Source organism: Rhea pennata, chromosome 2 (genome assembly GCF_028389875.1).
Source record: "Rhea pennata isolate bPtePen1 chromosome 2, bPtePen1.pri, whole genome shotgun sequence".
NCBI classification, from domain to species: Eukaryota; Metazoa; Chordata; class Aves; order Rheiformes; family Rheidae; genus Rhea; species Rhea pennata.
Window position 1 is genome coordinate 52207347 of NC_084664.1, and position 17360 is coordinate 52224706.

Genomic DNA, 17360 nt, shown 5'->3' on the forward strand with positions numbered 1-17360 from the left:
AGGCAAAGACCTCTCTACCATTGTTACTCATCAATGGATATATATTCTAGCAGGTGGCAAGCATCATGCCGTCATGCAGCAGTTCCTAAGCAAGCCTCACTGGCAGCAAAGTACAGCTTCTTTCCAGCTCCCTATGAAGTGCATTTGCTGGGAACTCCTCAAGCTGATACTTGACATAGGGAAGATGGGCTTCCCAGTAATTTTTATGAAAAGAATAGGTCAAAATAATACATTCAGAAGAAAATACAACTTCAGATCCTGCCTTTCAAGGAAATACTGTGTTGAACTGTAATCAGTACTTCATGTGCTATTGTTGTCCTTTGAAGGCAACACTGATGCACTCAGAGGCTGTTCCAAAACACTTTAAAGGTGTAAGAGAATATTACAATAAGGGAGAGCTTCAAGACAAAAGACAGCTGCTCAAGACTGAAAGCAGTATGCAGCTCTGAGAACTTACCTCTCGCTGAAGCTTCCTCTTTTCAGCTTTGAGTTCATCTTCCACTTTTTCAGCATTTTCTGCTGCATTTTTATATCTTGCAACCTGTCCCTCTAGTCGTCCAATCTGCAAACCCAAATAAGACAAAAAGAGCAATTACTATTCTGTAACAGGGTGCTCTACCCTAAGCTCACCTGCCATGAGCTGTTCCTCCCTTTCCAGAAGACACTATATGGAGGCATCCTCAGAATTATCCATAGAACCTTCCTCAAGAAAGAAGAGATTAAAATGTGTTGGCGGCACTCATGATTGCAAAGAGAGGGTTTTAAAGTAGCAGCAAATATTCAAACAGCAGAATAAATTGAGGGCAGAAACTTGCAGTACCCTTCACTGCATAGTAAGGGTGGCAGGAAACAGTGGAGAATGGAACGGAGTACAGGAAAGAGCACAGAAGACAGAGAAATTTAAGCAGGGAGGAGCTGAACAGAAAACCTGGAACTGGGGAAAACACGGGGTTAGAAACAAAAGCTGGAGAGCTGAAAAGCAGAGACTATGAGAAAAGGTACAAAGCAGAAAGGAGACAGCTCAGGCACAGTTGTGCTGTGCAGAGGGGACTTGAGACAAAGTATGGCTGGGATTTGCTGGTGTTAAGCCCACTTGCTAGTTTGTTTTGTGTCTTGTCTCCCTGCCCCACAAATCCATAGGTCACGTTAGTACTCCACTGCTGGAGAACAGCACAGTACAGAAACAAAACCAACAGTGGATTTTTGATTCAAACTATAATCTTTAAGTGATCTACAGAATTGCTGAACTATAATCCCATTTGTACCAAGGGCTGATTTGCAGGAAAAAGGAAACAAGGACCAATGTAGTGCTGTTCTCTGTAAACTACAAAACAAACAGTAACAGTATTATGAAATACATTTTCATGTTTTGTTTGAGAAAAGTCTTGTAAAAATCTGCAGATCAAGTGTTATTTGTTATAATATAGGTAAATCTGAAGAAACACATACTTACATTTTGTTCCAAGGTAGTTATGTCTTGTTCAGCTTTTGAAAGCTTAAATTTGTATTCACTAATTTGTCTGTTGGCATCTCCTAGACAAAAATTGGCAGGAGTACATTACTCAATGCAACCCTCTGAACAGGCAGTTCTCAGTTAAATTCGAATCCATTAAAAATGTTATTTTAATCAGAACCTATATTCAGGACTATTAAGACAAGACATGTAGATCCGTAAACTCTTCATAAAAACAAAATCAACAGAGAACATAGTAACCAACGCATTGCAAACTGGGTCAAGATATCAACAGAAAGAATACCAGCGATATTTACTGTCTATCTGGATGTCTATCTGGAAAAGCATATGAATGATAAGGAGTGCATGGCTTGAACCTGTTTGACAATGAGCTTCTAAGGAAGCTTTGCCATTATTTTAATGTTACTGTTCAGTGCTCATATTGCCAGTGCTGTTCAAGCTAATGGCAAAAAGCTTATTAACTGACAATCTGTCAGATGAGTAACACTTTCAGCTGTAGAAATAGCTTGCTCAGAGTGGAAAGCAGTTTAGTGCTTGTATGAAGCAACACTGAATGTTGTCTTAAAGTTTAATAAATTTTGAGGATTTACTTCAGAGAATAGCAAACTCTCAGATTAAATTTGTATAAAGGTTCAACAAAATGTTTCAGGAAGAAAACATTCAAAATATTCAGCTGAAATCCTATCATCTGAAAAAAAGAACAAAATTTAAAGTATTTTCAATTTTCAAGTATTGGCACCCATGCTATGCAGTTGTCAACTAAAAAATAACTTCCCAGAACATTATTCAAAGCAACAGTTGAAAGGAACAAGGCTTTTTAGAAGTTACTCTACAGTGATAAATTTCCTGAGAAGAGACTTAACAACCAATCTAACTGCTCAATGATCAATTCACTCATAAAACTACTACTGCACAACCATATAGGAAAGATAGTACAAAGAGTCTGTGTTTCCTCTTCCCACAAGAAAAATACATGTGAACAGTAACCGTGTACCTACTCTGCATTTCAAATAGCTGCAAGTCAGAACCATTTTCTAAGCCTGTTACATCAGGATTTGTGCCATCACTTTTAGAATATTTCTGTCGTTCCTCTTCCAACTGCATCTTCAGTTTTCTAACCTGAAACAGAAGTGTTCTCTTGTGAAAAATCAATTTCCAGAAGTTCCGTTCTCACATATCTAAACTTTCAACAGGCCAAAATGGTAGAGCAGTCGCGAGATGCCTCTAGATGAGAGGCTGGTGGCTGCAGTCTTATTGTCACCCCATTGCACCAGGCCTTTTGGCCTGGCAACACGTTGACCAAACCCACCGCTTCAGTCAGCACTGCAGAGGCCTCAGCGCAATGCAGGAGAACCCCATAACCCAAACGTAGCTGCCTTCCCAGCAGGAGGCTCAAACAAAGGACTTAAGCTTTAGGTTAGAAGTTCTTCCAAAAGATACTTTTTACAGTCTAAACACTTATGAAGATTATCAACAATATCCTAGTGAGTTTACAGAAAAAATAACCCACAGCTTTTTGAGGGTCCTCTTTTGTTCTGCCTGGAAGTAATGGTTTTGGACAAATCTGTGCTGTATGCTAGTCCTAAGCTGTTTGCTTTATGCTACAGCAGCTGTCTCAGGATTTTTCCAGTAGTCATGAAGCATTGATTCCTCAGCTATGTCCTCTATCTGGAGTTCATGAAAGGAGTGGGAATTGTTTGTTGACTCTCTCTCATCAAAATACTGCCCTACAGATCAATAGTATGGGAGTATGTATTTACAAAACTCCCACTTATGATACAAATCAAATCTCGTAACAGAAGTTAAGGTCCATTAAAATACACATACACCTACAAATACACTTATAAAATATTTAATAGTTCCAATTCAATACTATTGATATTCAGCAATACACTAAAATTAAAACAGCAAAAACAAATGTTGACAATACCATTTTAATTTTGTGATGTATTTAACTAGATGCACAGATATGATGCTATTCTTAACAAAAGCCTGAACTTCTGTTTTCTTGAGCCCTCTCTTTTTTATACTAAATTGCATTAAAATACAAATACTTTAATAATATTAATTTTCCATCTGAGTAATTGAAATGATGAAAGAAGTGTTATCAATTAGCAATTTGGAAGGAAAAGACTCTTAAGCTTGCAAGAATATCATTTCACTTGATGTAGTATTTTGGCATAGGACAAAAGAAAAGAATAACACTTTATGTATGTATACTAAGCTCTTTTAGCTGTGACAGCATTTTTTTTTTCCTTGTGGCAGCATAAAAAGCAGAGGCAGGAGCAAGTGAGATTTCAGCTAACCAGGCTCTGAAATGGGGATTCTTTACCAACCCAGATCAATGTCACATTGATAAGGACACTTATAGAGCTGGTAATTTCTGGTAATCTGCCAGGCTGGCAATAGAATATTTTATATTAGTGCTTAAATATTTAAGTACTTTGGTACTTAATGTATATTGTTAGCATATTAGTATTATTGTTAGCATATTAGCATATTAGATGGGAGACACACTGAGGATACATTTGCATATCCTTTTACAGAATTTATTTTATTTTTTTATTTTATTATTATTATTTTTTTTTTTTACCTGGGACAATAACTCCTCCTTTTCTTCAGCCAGTTTTCGTAGCCGGACATCTAAACCCAATTAAAAAAATCATAGAAATTTGTAAGTAAAAAGGTACTTCTCATAACTTTGTTAATTTTTAAAGTAAAATGCTCTTCAAACCAAGTTAATAACATGAGGAGAATAAAATACCTTGATATCTTAACTAATATATCAGCCTTTAGTTAATAGCAGAAAAAGGAAAAATATTTAATTCACTATTTATTAGTATAATACTTTTAAAAACAGGATCTTTGAGTTTAGTAAGCCTTCACTAACAACTGAGGGTCAAATGAGGATTATTTTTGGATAATAAAACACAGTTTTGATCAAATAGCTAAGCCAGCCATTTACAGTGCTTTTTTTCTTTTTTTTTTTTTTAATGGTTGTATACGCTTCTCCTTATGCTTTATTCTTAAGGATTGCTATCTCTTCAGGGAAGACACTAAATTTTCCCATATGTTTGCAGAAACTTTTATTATTATTTGTATTCTCAAACCACAGAAGAGCACTTGGGAAAGGGCCCAAAGCAATGTTTAATTTTTTAAATGATCCAGAAGACCAATAACAGCTACAAAATATTCTCTCAGACAACTCAGTGATGAGATTAGAGCAGCTCACTTAAAAAGTATTACTTTGAGGTTAACAAAGCATAAAGACAACATTTGCACTTCACTACTTCACTGTTATGGAATCACATCAGGAACATCCATCAAGTCTAATCTCTATTTAAAATAAAAATATTAAACTATGTTATATGTAAATATATACAAGTTTATAGGGATGTTTCCTTGCATGTTAACTAATACAGCTTTGTAAGGGATTGACTATATGCATGATAACTTGTTTCACTTAAGGATAAAAAATAGGTTTAAGTAAATTTGTGACCTATATCACTTAATTTTTAAAGTACTGTAGCTTTTTTTTTTTTTTTTTAATGCAATGAAAAGTTCAAGGAAGGGCAAAGAATATTTTCTGTGGAACTTCTTTCACTAATTATACATATTTTTAAAGAAATGTTTTCTTATGAAACACAATGCAAAACATTAATCAAAAAACCCATTACATCCTATACTTTTAGGCTACTCTTACACATTTTTCCAACATTAATAAAGAGATTTAATCAGCTACAAACATCCTGGCATATTCCATTATATTTAGTCAAAAGAAATATATATCTGTTTACTCAATGTTAAAAAAAAAAACAAACAAAAAAACCCCACACACACAACAAAACCCAAAATCTTCATAGTGTAGCAAGTATTTCAGAAGCATCACAGGTGTCTTTTTGTGGCTGTAAACCACAACTTAGTGTGAACAGAAGGCAAACAAAAGTTTCATAAACTCTTTAAAGTTAAGTTATTTTAGGATATTTTTACCTAGGGGTCCTTCTCCAGCAGATTCCAAGACTTGTGCAGCTTCCTGTGATACAACTGTTATTGCACCAACCACTGATTCATGGTTTACATCACCATTTGGTGTGCCATCTGGAATTATAACCAATCCATGCTTCTAAAAACACAAAAGAAATACTGCATTCATACAAGAGCAGCACTAAAATACAACTGGACAGCAGAGTTTTTAAAAGGCTTTTCAAGTTAATAGAAACAGTGACACCAAAGTGCTCCATTTAACCTACCCTAAGATCAGGTTTTGAGGCTGTGCAAGAGTGGTAACAATTCTTCCTCTTTTACATTGACTTTGATTTCATCCCCCATGCCTGGATTTCTGTTACTACAAGTAGCTGCTACTGACATACCTCTCCTTTCTTCACTGTTTCCTTCAGGTCAGCCAACTCCTCTCTGAGCTCATCTCGCTCATTCTTAATGCAGTCAAAGTAATCTTTCTGTCTTTCTAGGGCCTGGGTTCAGGCAGATGACAAGGAAAAGAATGGCACAGAGAAAAAGCATATAACAGATAGCAGAGAGATCTTCTACAAATAAATGCAAAGAGCTGAATAAAAGCAAAGAAATCAGAAGCGGTATTTAAACTATTAATACATATAAACATATAACTAATAACTATGTTTTACATGGAGTCACCTATCTAGCCTCACTGCTACATAGTTCTCGTGACATCTTTACTGGGTCTTAGTAGATTCTACAGTAGATGTCCATTTAGTAGATTGTTTTTTGGCAGATTGATTAACTAAACTGAACACTAAAAGAGTAAATAATTATTATTCTTTCTGGCTACAGAGTGGCTACATTAAATTTTGCTGCATCTCAACTGGCAAAGATCCTAAAACATCACATCTATTGAACTATTTCTAATTTTTGAAGGACACAAAGTAGGAATCATACCTCATAAAAGAACCTGAATTTATAAGCCTGTCATCCACTTATAACAACTAGCTTGCTTACTACTTGCTTAAGTGTTATAGCCACTCTGTACTAAAAAAAATCATTTTTAGAAGGAAAAAAAAAAAGCACCAAACACCAGCAGCACTATCTTAGTGCAAGAAAGGATCTCAGCTAAAAGCACAATACGAACACAGATGGGTTTGCACACCTATACTGCAGTTGTGCTGCCTGGGAGTTAATCAGACATTTTTACCTGATTAGGCAGCATCCCAGTATTTCAGTCAAATTTCATATTGCATGCATTAAAAATAATCCTGACTATACAGAAGTTGCAAAAATTTATCACATATTTTGCCAAGAAAATTAAATAAACATTGCATCATGCATAAATGTTTAGGAATAGACTGATACCAAGAAAGAAACGAAGGTGAATAACTTTGTATTGTAATTGCTCCACATAACAATTGCAATATGCTGAATTTTAATAGTTGTCTAAAATGCATATATCAAAGCAATATTTTAATGCATTATTCTGTTAATTTCAATAGAAATTTTTAAAAATATGCAGTTGCACATTTCAAAATAATTACAGTTCAACACATGAAAAACCATTAGCTGTCACCTCATGAAGAATGTATAAGATGTCCTTTTATTTCCTAACACACATTAGCTCTCAAACTATGTTATAAGCAGTGTTAAAAACCTTAGTTATTATATCATTTTGTGTTCTAATAAAGACATGATTTATTTTTAAAGGATAGCAGGAAACAAAATACAACATCATCCACTTGAGAGACTGAACCCAGGGAGCCAGAATTACCTGTGATGTTGCTGACCTTTTCAAAACATACTTTTTATCCTCTCCCTGCACACAAACGTTGGAAATTTTGAAAAAGAAAATTTTGATAGAGGAAAGAAATGAAGCTAATATAACCACACATCTATCTACCCAAAGATTAATAAGTAATTATTCAATGTTGAAAAACTTTTGCAACACTGACAGATTTTGTAGTCTTGGAGGTTGTTACATATAACGTGGACTTTGCAGTAACTGTACTTGCAAGAGCAACTGCAAGATCTGCAAGAGCAGTTATTGGAAAAAATATATACAGATCAGGACACCTAAGCTCTGTAAGCATGTTTAAAATCAGCTCACTGCTTTATTTTTCTTTCTCTAAAGGTGAGAAAGATTGAAAAATGTTTTAAATGTTTAAAATAGAAGTGGCCTTCATTTCTTTGGTGTACGTAGTATTCCTTGGAGAGGCAAAAAAAGTACCAGTCTACTTCTAAACTGGAAAAACACCTTCCCCCCGTATTTTTTTCATACCCCTATTTTTTTATCTTTCCAATTAATTGTCTCCTGGAGATCAAACACCTCTTTGGTTATGCAGTCTATATTCTGCTGCATTCGTTGATTCTCCTGTAGCAAATAGGATGAAGAAAGAACAAAAGAAGAAAAAGAAAGACAAGTAAAGAAATGCGGAAAAAATGTCTGAATAGACAAAGGAAAGTAAATAGTAAAAGTCAACCAAAGAGTTTATGAGCATGACATTAAAGAAAAGGGATGTGACCCAGTGTAACATGGAATTTTCCTTTAAAATTCATGCAGAACTGTAATTAATTTTATTTACTCACTTAATGTTAATAGGAGAATTTACCTACAACTAGAACTATTTTTCATTAGTAACAGCTTCCATCACAAACTGAGAATAACATCTTTTCTTTAGAAAAATAACTATCTTCTGGTAATTTCCATATAACATCAAGTACTGTATGGAAGTGATTCTCCCACCCCTGACTTCCCCAAGATCCTGCTATTTAGAAAGCAAACAATCTTGTTCATGGAATAAATGCTGAAGTAGAGCCACAAGTATATATACATATAAATGGCTTTCATATTCATCTGCCTAAGTTATTGAAATACATTAGAAAATTAATTGCCACAGAATCTATCTTTATAATATAGTGTATATATGCAAGAAACTTAAATAACTGATTTCTAGCCAGTAGTTGCCTTCCTTAAATTTGTCTACTAGTAATGTCAAAAATATAATCAAACATCTTCTAGTGATCAAATAAAACCAAAGCTATCTTTCAGCCATATATATTTAGATATAAAAGTATAAATATTTACAAGATAATAACTGTTAACAAAACTAACTTAGGAGCAGAAAAGACGTTGGTTTTGACTACATTTTGTTGAGATGCTATGAATAGCGCAACCAGATCAGCTGGCTGTTTGATATGCACAAACACCTCAAAACAAAAAGCCACCAATGCACACGCCACAGACTGAGTACTGCTAAGGAGGATATTGCTTGGATGACATATTCTTTATCTAGTATGCTTTCAAAGCATTGCCACTCCAAGCAATAGGAGCACAAGTTATCAGCAGTTCATACACAATTTAGAAAAGTCAAGTTGCAATATTCAGCATTATTTAGCACAGAAATTCCTAAGAACAGCAAAAGAGACTACACATGTTAGTAATAAAATATGAATTAATGCAGAATTTTCATTATCAGTTGATACTGAAGTTTTTATAAACAAAAATAGTATTAATATAAGACCTTACTTATACTGCAAATTTATGTCCAGGGAAATACCAAGTATTTTAGAAGTTGAGGATATTAAAAAAACCCTGCAAAAGCACTTTTATTAGCACTTTTTTACACTTGTGTTGACAAGCAGTTTTATTAATGCATTCTACAAAACAGAAAATCTTCCTGCAAGTATAAAGAAGGAAATTTGTCCTTAAGGAAGTTCTTAAAAAAGGAAGTTTGCATCAAGCATCCAGAAACTGAAATATGCCTAATGACTCCTTTCAGATATTGTATTAATATACATCAAACACGGTCCTATTTTTTGTCTGACTAAAATTGCATTTTGCCCTTTCCCCATGAATATTCTTTGTTATGTTCACACAACTATGCATGAAGATAACATAAGGATTTTTAGGCCTAATTTTTTTTCCTCTCCAAAAATGAACTTAATTTTACAGTTGGGAGTGGAAAAGAATGTCTCGTCAATAACTAATTTCATAACCGGTTTCAGCTAGGTTATGTGTTATTGCTAAATCTGGAAAAGTTACCCAGATTTATTTGGGTACACTTGAAGAGGTTGCATGACTTTGATATGCTGACAAGCAAAAAACTTCTGCATGTTCTAGTTGAAGCTCTGTCACTTGCTCTGGATTCTCTTTGACTTCATTGTCAAGAAAAAGACTTTAAGCTTTCAACTCCAGTTGTGTATGCATTTATTAAGATGAATGAGTCGGGAATACACAACAGATTTGTCTGGAGTGTTTGCTTTGGTAGCACACAGCATGTGTGTTGAATAGTCAATCTGCTGCACAATGTTTACTCCTTGTCTTCTGCTGGAGAATCACACCAACTCCAGCTCATGCACCTGAACATTTTCTCAGTAACAATAACTGCTATGGGACATTAAAAAAAACTTTTATTTTATTTGTTTATTTCAGTTCACTGAGCTACTGTCTGGATAGTATAAAAACCTGATGGGGAAAAGAAGTCAGCCAATAATATGCAATATTATATAGCTTTTAAAGAGTCACGTAGTAGAATCTTTGGTCTATATCAAAGATATCGACACGCTCAATTTCTACTGAAATGAACAGTAGCGGGAAAACAAAAGTACTGTTTGAGCTCTGACTTATAGTACTGGTAAAATCAGCTGGAAGTGGACACCAAAATACTGTTGAGAGTATAAACCTTTGTGGACCATTTTAAAATTAAAATGCTCTGGGATTCTCAGTCACATTGATTTATTTCTAGAAGAGAAGTAGAAAAAAAAAAAAAAAAAAACACCCCTCCAAAAAAATCCAGTAACATGGTTATGACTAGTAACATGCTAACCAGTATTGCTACATTTGTGCTTGACTGCAAAGCAAATCCACATTAACTACTGCAAATTTCAATGGCTGATGCTCACAAAAGTCTGGAATAACTCAAATGCAAAAATTTGGGGAAAGACAAAGAAGAGTACTTGGTACAATCAATGCATCAGAACTTCCAGCTAGGTCTAAAGAGATTTTGGGCATATAGGCATTAGTTCTGCCCTCACAAAGAGGAAAAAATAAAGGGAACACTGATGATAGAATCAGGTTTCTTGCATGAATTAAAGTTGTACAATATGCAGTATACTTTTGAAAATCCTGTAGTGATATTTTTAACTTCATAAATTGAGTTAATAGCTTAAACTCGTCTCACTAAAATAAAAAAATATTTTTTTTTTAAGTAGTCCAAGCTGATATTGAAGTTCATTTTGTGTATAGAAAGACTGTACTGATGCAAATCTTGTACCATGTTTGCACAAATTTTATCATACACTATCTCATATGAACATACCTCTATCAATTCATCTCTCTGCCGAAGACCCTCCTTAAGTTCATCCAGCTTATGCTGTAGAACACTGCACGTGTGTTTCTGTCTTTCCAATTCCTAAATTAAATAAATGTCAGAAGTCATGATTTATTTTGGGTTTGATACACATATTCAATAAACAAAAAGTAAGGTATCACTTAACATAACATTACTGCAACAATTTAAGAAATTCAAACTATCTAATGGCTAAAATTCACACATTCTGTGAATGAGTTAGCTCTCCAGATACTTACTACATGGAACATTTTATATAGTGATATTTAGAGTGGAAAAGAGAAAAGATGTCAAAAAGGTTTAAGTACATAATAAGAGAAACACTCAGCCTCTCTCTCCCTTTCAGATTCAAATACTCAATTTAAGCTATACTTTTATATGTTAAATTATCTAAATAATGGAAAAAGCTGCCAAATCCAAATTGATTTTTTATTTCTAAGAAAGTATAAATGATGGAATAAATCCTGTTTAAACAGAAAGTTCCATCTTCAGTGTTTTGTATCATTTAAATAGCTTCTCAGTCTGTTTAAAAAAAAAAAATCCAGTACTCACAAGAGCTTTAGCCCCTAAGATAGACACACTTTTCTAACCATACAAGGGTTTCAGACTATTTCTTTTTAAGTAATACAGGCTTCTATAGTTTATCTCTATAATTAGGAAGAAAAAAAATCCTCAAAAAAAAAAAAAAACGTACCTTTGACTTTTCTTCATTCTCCCTGTAGAACTCTGCTATCTGTTCTTCTTTTTCCTCAATGACATCCTTTAAAATATCCACTTGGTAAACCAAGTTGTTTTTCTCATTGTCTAGTTGAGCATTGGAAACCATAGCTTTCTTGTACTTCTCTTCAACTTCAGCTAGAGAATCCTACAGATAGCAGAAAGGCTCACATTAGTCTAACTTTCTGATAAATCGCTATAAAGTTATCATACCATAACAACATTGAAGTGTCCTATCTGTTATACAGCAGAATGATGCAAACATCCTTGTCTATGATCTATTATTCATGCCTTTCCTTTAGAGAAATAAAGTCATGGTCAATTTTCATTATTCATTATTTCCATATTTCCATTGCTATAACCAGCAATGAAAAGGTATGACAGCAAATATATGAAAATTACAAAATAATATTCTACTTGCATTTTCTACTCTGCCATCTTCATAACTTTACTAACTCACAGGAACAAAGAAATAATATCACAGCTTTATTGTCTTTTCAATGCATGCATGAGAAAACATTCCAGAATGCAGCAACAAATCTGACATATTGGGAAATCAGACAAGTAAAAAAATGACAAAAGACATGACAGAAATAACCCTAAGAGTCGTTTTAACACAACTCTCATTAATTTAGTTCTAGTTTGAAGTTTTAATGAAGTCGCATTCTTTTTTTTCCAGTAATACTAATAAATGAGCTCTGTTTAAGTAGATTCTTTGTCTTTCTATTTCACAGTAAGATGCTTTCTATATATTCCTCCCCATCCCTACCCCAAATAAAAGTTTTCAAATGGCAAAACTTCTTTAAAGAAAAAAGCATTATGAGAAATAATAATACATATCAAGATTCACCTAATTGATTTCTCTACCTGCAGGTACAATATGCCTTGCTAACTTACCCAATTCTATCATCTCTTGCATCTGCTGAAATGATTTTATCCTACTTGTTCCAGTGTTGCAGCAAATGTCAACTATTTGAAGCAACTATTATTCCATGTACTTTTAAATATGCAGCGATTGCAATATGCACTATTTTCAAAATACAAAAATTAAGTTTTACAGAGTCCTAAATCTAGAGTTGGAAAAGATTAAACCACCTCCTTTCCAAAGTAGGTCTGCAGCCTATTACAAATCTTCTAGTATTTTATATAATTTATTTTTTGAAGATACAGGTAGCATACCTTCCACGTTTAATTGTATGTATCATCAAGATACTAGAAGCACTAGGCACATGAAGGGCACTAGACTTGTTTTCTTTCAGAAAACAGAACAATAGAACTCAGATTTTGGGGATGGGGTGGTGACAAACTAAGTTTCCTAAGGGAGAAGAGAAGGAAAACAAAACAAAAAAAAAAAAAAAACCTTCTCCAGCCCAAAACCCTATTCCACATTATAATACGTATTTACACTGAATATACTGTCCTTAAATTACAAGTTCTCTTTCATAATTTTTCAAATTCAAATTCAAAATATTTATACCTCCCTATTCCCTTACTTGAATTCTGTAATTTTGTGGAGAAGCACTATTCTAGAACCTCCAGAAAACCCAAACCGTTTCTTAAAGACATGTCCAGAAAGCATATAGACCAGAAGAGACATAAAACGTAAAAATTAAAAAGATAAGGAAGGTGCTATTAGATCTAGAGAACAGTGAATAACAAATAACAAAAAAGAAAGAGACAAGAAAATAGAGATCATATGTAAGTTTATTCAAGTAATTCTTAGGTTATAAATTAAAACCACAGAAAACACTGCTTCAGCTGGTAAGCTGGTAAGCACAACAAATCTTGTGATGACTGGTAAAACGTGAAACATCAGAGATAGTGAACCTTCATAAGACTTTAAAAGGACAGTTGAATGGAGGTGGAAAAAATGAATTCTATATTCCTTTTATGAGAATATACAAGATTTAACAAAAATACAACTAGAAAAAAAATGCCAGTGTAGTTATTGATTGTTTTGTATGTATGGTGCATAGAGCCACAGAGCAATTTAAGTTGGAAAAGATCTCTGGATGCAGTTTGGTCCAACTTCCTACTCAAAATAGGGCCCACTGACATCAGGCTCTCACAGGTCTGTCCAGCTAACTGTGCTCATCTCCAAGGATACAGACTGCACAACCTCCCTGGGCAATCTGTGCCAGTGTTTGCCTACCCTCCTTTAAGAAGTTTTTATCTCGAGATCTAACTGGAATTTTTTTTTTTCTGCAACTTGTGTCTGTTGCCTCTTGCCCTGTCGCTGTGCACCTGAAAAAGCCTGAGCCCAGTTCTTCTCTATACTCTCCCATCAGGTAACTTAAAACAGCAATAAGACCTCCTTGTCTTTGTTTTCTTTACTCAAGACTAAACAAAGCCATTTTTTCCACCTCACTCTGTATGCCACATGCACTGTATGGTCCAAGATGCTAGTCATCAACAAGCATCGTAAGAAAAAGTGACAATCAGAGAAACAGAGACCTAACAGACCCAAAACAGAGAGACTCAACCAAAGCTAGAAAGAGTGGATTAAAAATTAATTCACCAACAAGTTAAGGGAAAAATCTGAAATTACAAAAGTGGAATAAATTAGTTCTGAAAAAGAAGAGAAAATTGCTTCTGAAAAAGAAATCAAGCTTTATCTAAGTGTCTCAGACCAGTTAAGAAAACTGGGACATTGCTAAGCCTTCTTTGGAATAGTTCCTTCTTTCTGAGGAGGAGTTGCATGTGTTCCCAATGCTGCAAGAATTTCATGTAGATTCAGTTAGGCAAGAAATAATGATTGAGAAGGTGTTCCATAAACTGAAGAAAAATTTTGAGGAAAGAAAAAGGGTTTCTTTCTAGTTGATGCAAAGGAAGATGGATGGAGTCAGTAAAACTGAAGCATATAAAGATATCAGAAGTTTTGAACAACTGGAAGTCAGAATTATCCATACTACACTTTGCTGACATAAAGCAGGTTTGAAGCCAGGTAAGAAACACTCTTCACACTATGAGGATGAGCAATCACAGAGATAGGCAAGTAGCATGACTACAGATCACTGTTATTCAATCACAGAGAAAACACTTACAAAAAGTATAATGCAGCAGGTATCCTAGTAACTCTTAACATATGCAACACAAAACTGCTAAAGCTGTCATTGAGAAGAGGGCAGTATCTTACTAATTAGAAAGAAGGGCTCCCCAAAGAGTCTCCACGGAAGGCAAATTAACTTACAATCGCATTATTTAGTATTATTAATGAAAATTTAAAACAATAGTATAAACCAATTCAGCCAGCCAAGTGTACATCAAGATCTTAGTGACTACTGCATACCTGCACTCTTTGGAAACCGTAATTGATCACGATCAATAGCAATGCATTAGTAATGATTCAGAGCATCAGTCATGAGATGCTGGCGAACATGCATAAACATCAGAGTTAGAGCTATTTTGAAATTATGATGCAATCTCCTCTTTTAATTCAAAGTTAGTACAATCATAGCTATTTCCATAAATCTTGCAATCCTTCCTCAAACCTGTTAAGAAAAACTTTAAAAGCACTAAAACTCAGCAGTATTAGCAAAGAAAAGCTTGGAACAATTCTGCTCTTTGAAATGCATTTAATATATAGTAACATGATGAAAAAAGATGTACTTCATCTGAGTATCAGACTCAAAGAAGGTTACTTATCGTCTAGAAAGGAAACAATTTTTGCTACAGTGTATGGCTCAAGTTATATATTCTCTCTTTACTACGCCATTTAATATGTTATTTAATCACAGAAATTCAAGGAAGCCATTAAATAAATCACTGTTACACCATTTAGTGGCAAGTAGTATTTATTAAATTCATTCTCTATCTGGATATACAAAAAATATTATTAGAAGTCTTTACTTTTACACAGAACTATTCATAGTCTGATAACAGGAAAGACAGCAGAACAATTATTCTTACAAAGATATTGTAAGCCACATCATTTGCTCTATCCAGTTTCCCTTCAACAAGGGGAGAAAATAATAGCAATTTAGATTAACTATAAATTGCTAATTGAGTAGAAACTTAGAGAAGAAAAGCCTATCAATTTAAGTAAGCTAAAATATAGACAAAAATCTCATTAACCTATTAATGAAAATACTAATCTTTCACTTAGAAAAACTAAAAGATAATCAGAACGCAAACCATGAACATAAAAAAAAAATTCTCCCTTTATGGCAGTCTACAAATGATACACAAAAACATTATATTCTCCTGCAACTAATATGCCTGCTCAGATTCATGTGTGTGCATCTTTCAGAAGTATCACTTTGGTTTTATTTTTATAAAATTCAGTATTTTCTGGAGCTGGAAGCTCTAGAATCTTAATTTCTTAGTTAAGGTCTTTGTCATGACCATATCCCATTTTTCTTCTAATTACTTTGAATCTCCATTAAATTGCGAGTACTGAAAAATACACTAAAAATACAGATTGAACCTTTCATTATCTTGCCAGAAAACACCTGGTTAAAAGAAAGTTTAGTATTATTTTCACATAAGCCAAATAATTAACATTTGATTTTAAATGTACAGTGAGGCAGTATATCTTAAAAATTTACCCACATGATAAATTTAATGATGTGCTCTATGCATTAATTGTTAGGTACATGCTTTAAAGAAATTTAAAAAACTAGTTAGTAAAGCTTTACATAGTTAGTGAAACCAATGACATCTCCATTACCCACAAACCATACAGAATGCATGCTTGGGAGAAGCCCTGATACCTTTAGTTCTTTAAGTCCCTGCATGTATCTCCCTTCTACATCGTGTATCTGGTCCTTAAGATCATAGATATCCTGCAGGACATAGGAATGAACCATTGTATAAGTAGTACGGGGAAATAATTTATAGCTGAACGAGCATTAAAAAGATTTCCATGCATTTCTGTCAAATGCCAAAGCCTGCAATAACTCACAGAAATTTTATTTAATTCACAATGTTTTGTTTGTATCACTGAATCCAAGCCAAGAGAATCAAAATTCTTCAGAGACAGCAAACTATTTCAAATTTGATAAATAATTTTATATAAGCTGTCAACATCATATTTATGAACATAACCTATAGAATTATCATGACAAAAACAAAACAATTTCCTCAGATTGAAAATTATATTTCATACCTTTTCCTTCTACTAAAAAAAAGTTAAGTTTGATATCAAAGATAATTACTCCTAATCATAAATACAATTTTAAACTAGCTCAAGATTTTCCAATAATGCAGCTTACCCGTAGTTCACTTAGGGAGGCATCAGGATCCACCAAACTGCTTGTGTCTCCACTTCCTCTTCTAGATGAGTTGCCACTCAGAGGAGATGCACTTACTGAATTGCGAGATGATGGCTTAAAAAGCAGAAGACACTGTATCAGGAACCATACTGTGACTTCTCAAGTGATAACCTCTTATTTCAAATAATTTGACCTTATTCTTTATAAATTCTTTTACAGTCACAGAACACCTTTTTCCTTCTTGTTTTTACCATTTCTTAATATTAGGTTATAGATAGTATTTTCCATTGATTACTTTCCAGTACTTACTATGTTTTTTCTTGGTGAAATTGGTTTCTTGGTTTCTGTTTGCTGTCATCTGCTTTATTTATGAGAAGCTTACAGAACCTTGAGATTATGTAACAGCTAAGAGAAGGCCTAGATGACTCATCATAACATTTCACTTTTGAGTGCTCTGTTCTGAAGACTGTCATAAGGGGGCTTGTAGTGTTGGAAAAATATAGAAGTTCAAAACATTTCTAAAAGTTCTAATTTCTGCAAATAGCATTCAGAAGAATGTCTCCGATAGTATCCATTACCTGAATTTTTACAGTCTTATTCTCTTAAAATTGTACCTTTTCTGATGAATATTTCCTTACATATAGT

The 17360-nt window shown here is 33.9% G+C and overlaps 1 protein-coding gene across 10 annotated transcripts in view; it reads right to left on the reverse strand.

The window, feature by feature from the left end:
• LRRFIP2 (LRR binding FLII interacting protein 2) overlaps positions 1 to 17360 on the reverse strand; it is a 57692-nt gene that overhangs the window by 999 nt on the left and 39333 nt on the right. For 4 of the 10 annotated variants that reach the window (XM_062569508.1, XM_062569504.1, XM_062569503.1 and 1 more), the window contains 11 exons: positions 16716 to 16829; positions 16215 to 16286; positions 11480 to 11650; positions 10756 to 10848; positions 7716 to 7808; positions 5845 to 5946; positions 5465 to 5597; positions 4068 to 4117; positions 2473 to 2593; positions 1454 to 1533; positions 458 to 562 (listed from right to left, as the gene is read on the reverse strand). In XM_062569508.1, coding sequence (XP_062425492.1) covers positions 458 to 562; positions 1454 to 1533; positions 2473 to 2593; positions 4068 to 4117; positions 5465 to 5597; positions 5845 to 5946; positions 7716 to 7808; positions 10756 to 10848; positions 11480 to 11650; positions 16215 to 16286; positions 16716 to 16829 — 1134 coding nt within the window. The remainder of the gene's footprint in view (positions 1 to 457; positions 563 to 1453; positions 1534 to 2472; positions 2594 to 4067; positions 4118 to 5464; positions 5598 to 5844; positions 5947 to 7715; positions 7809 to 10755; positions 10849 to 11479; positions 11651 to 16214; positions 16287 to 16715; positions 16830 to 17360) is intronic. The other 6 variants (XM_062569509.1, XM_062569505.1, XM_062569506.1 and 3 more) reach the window with 3 other exon arrangements.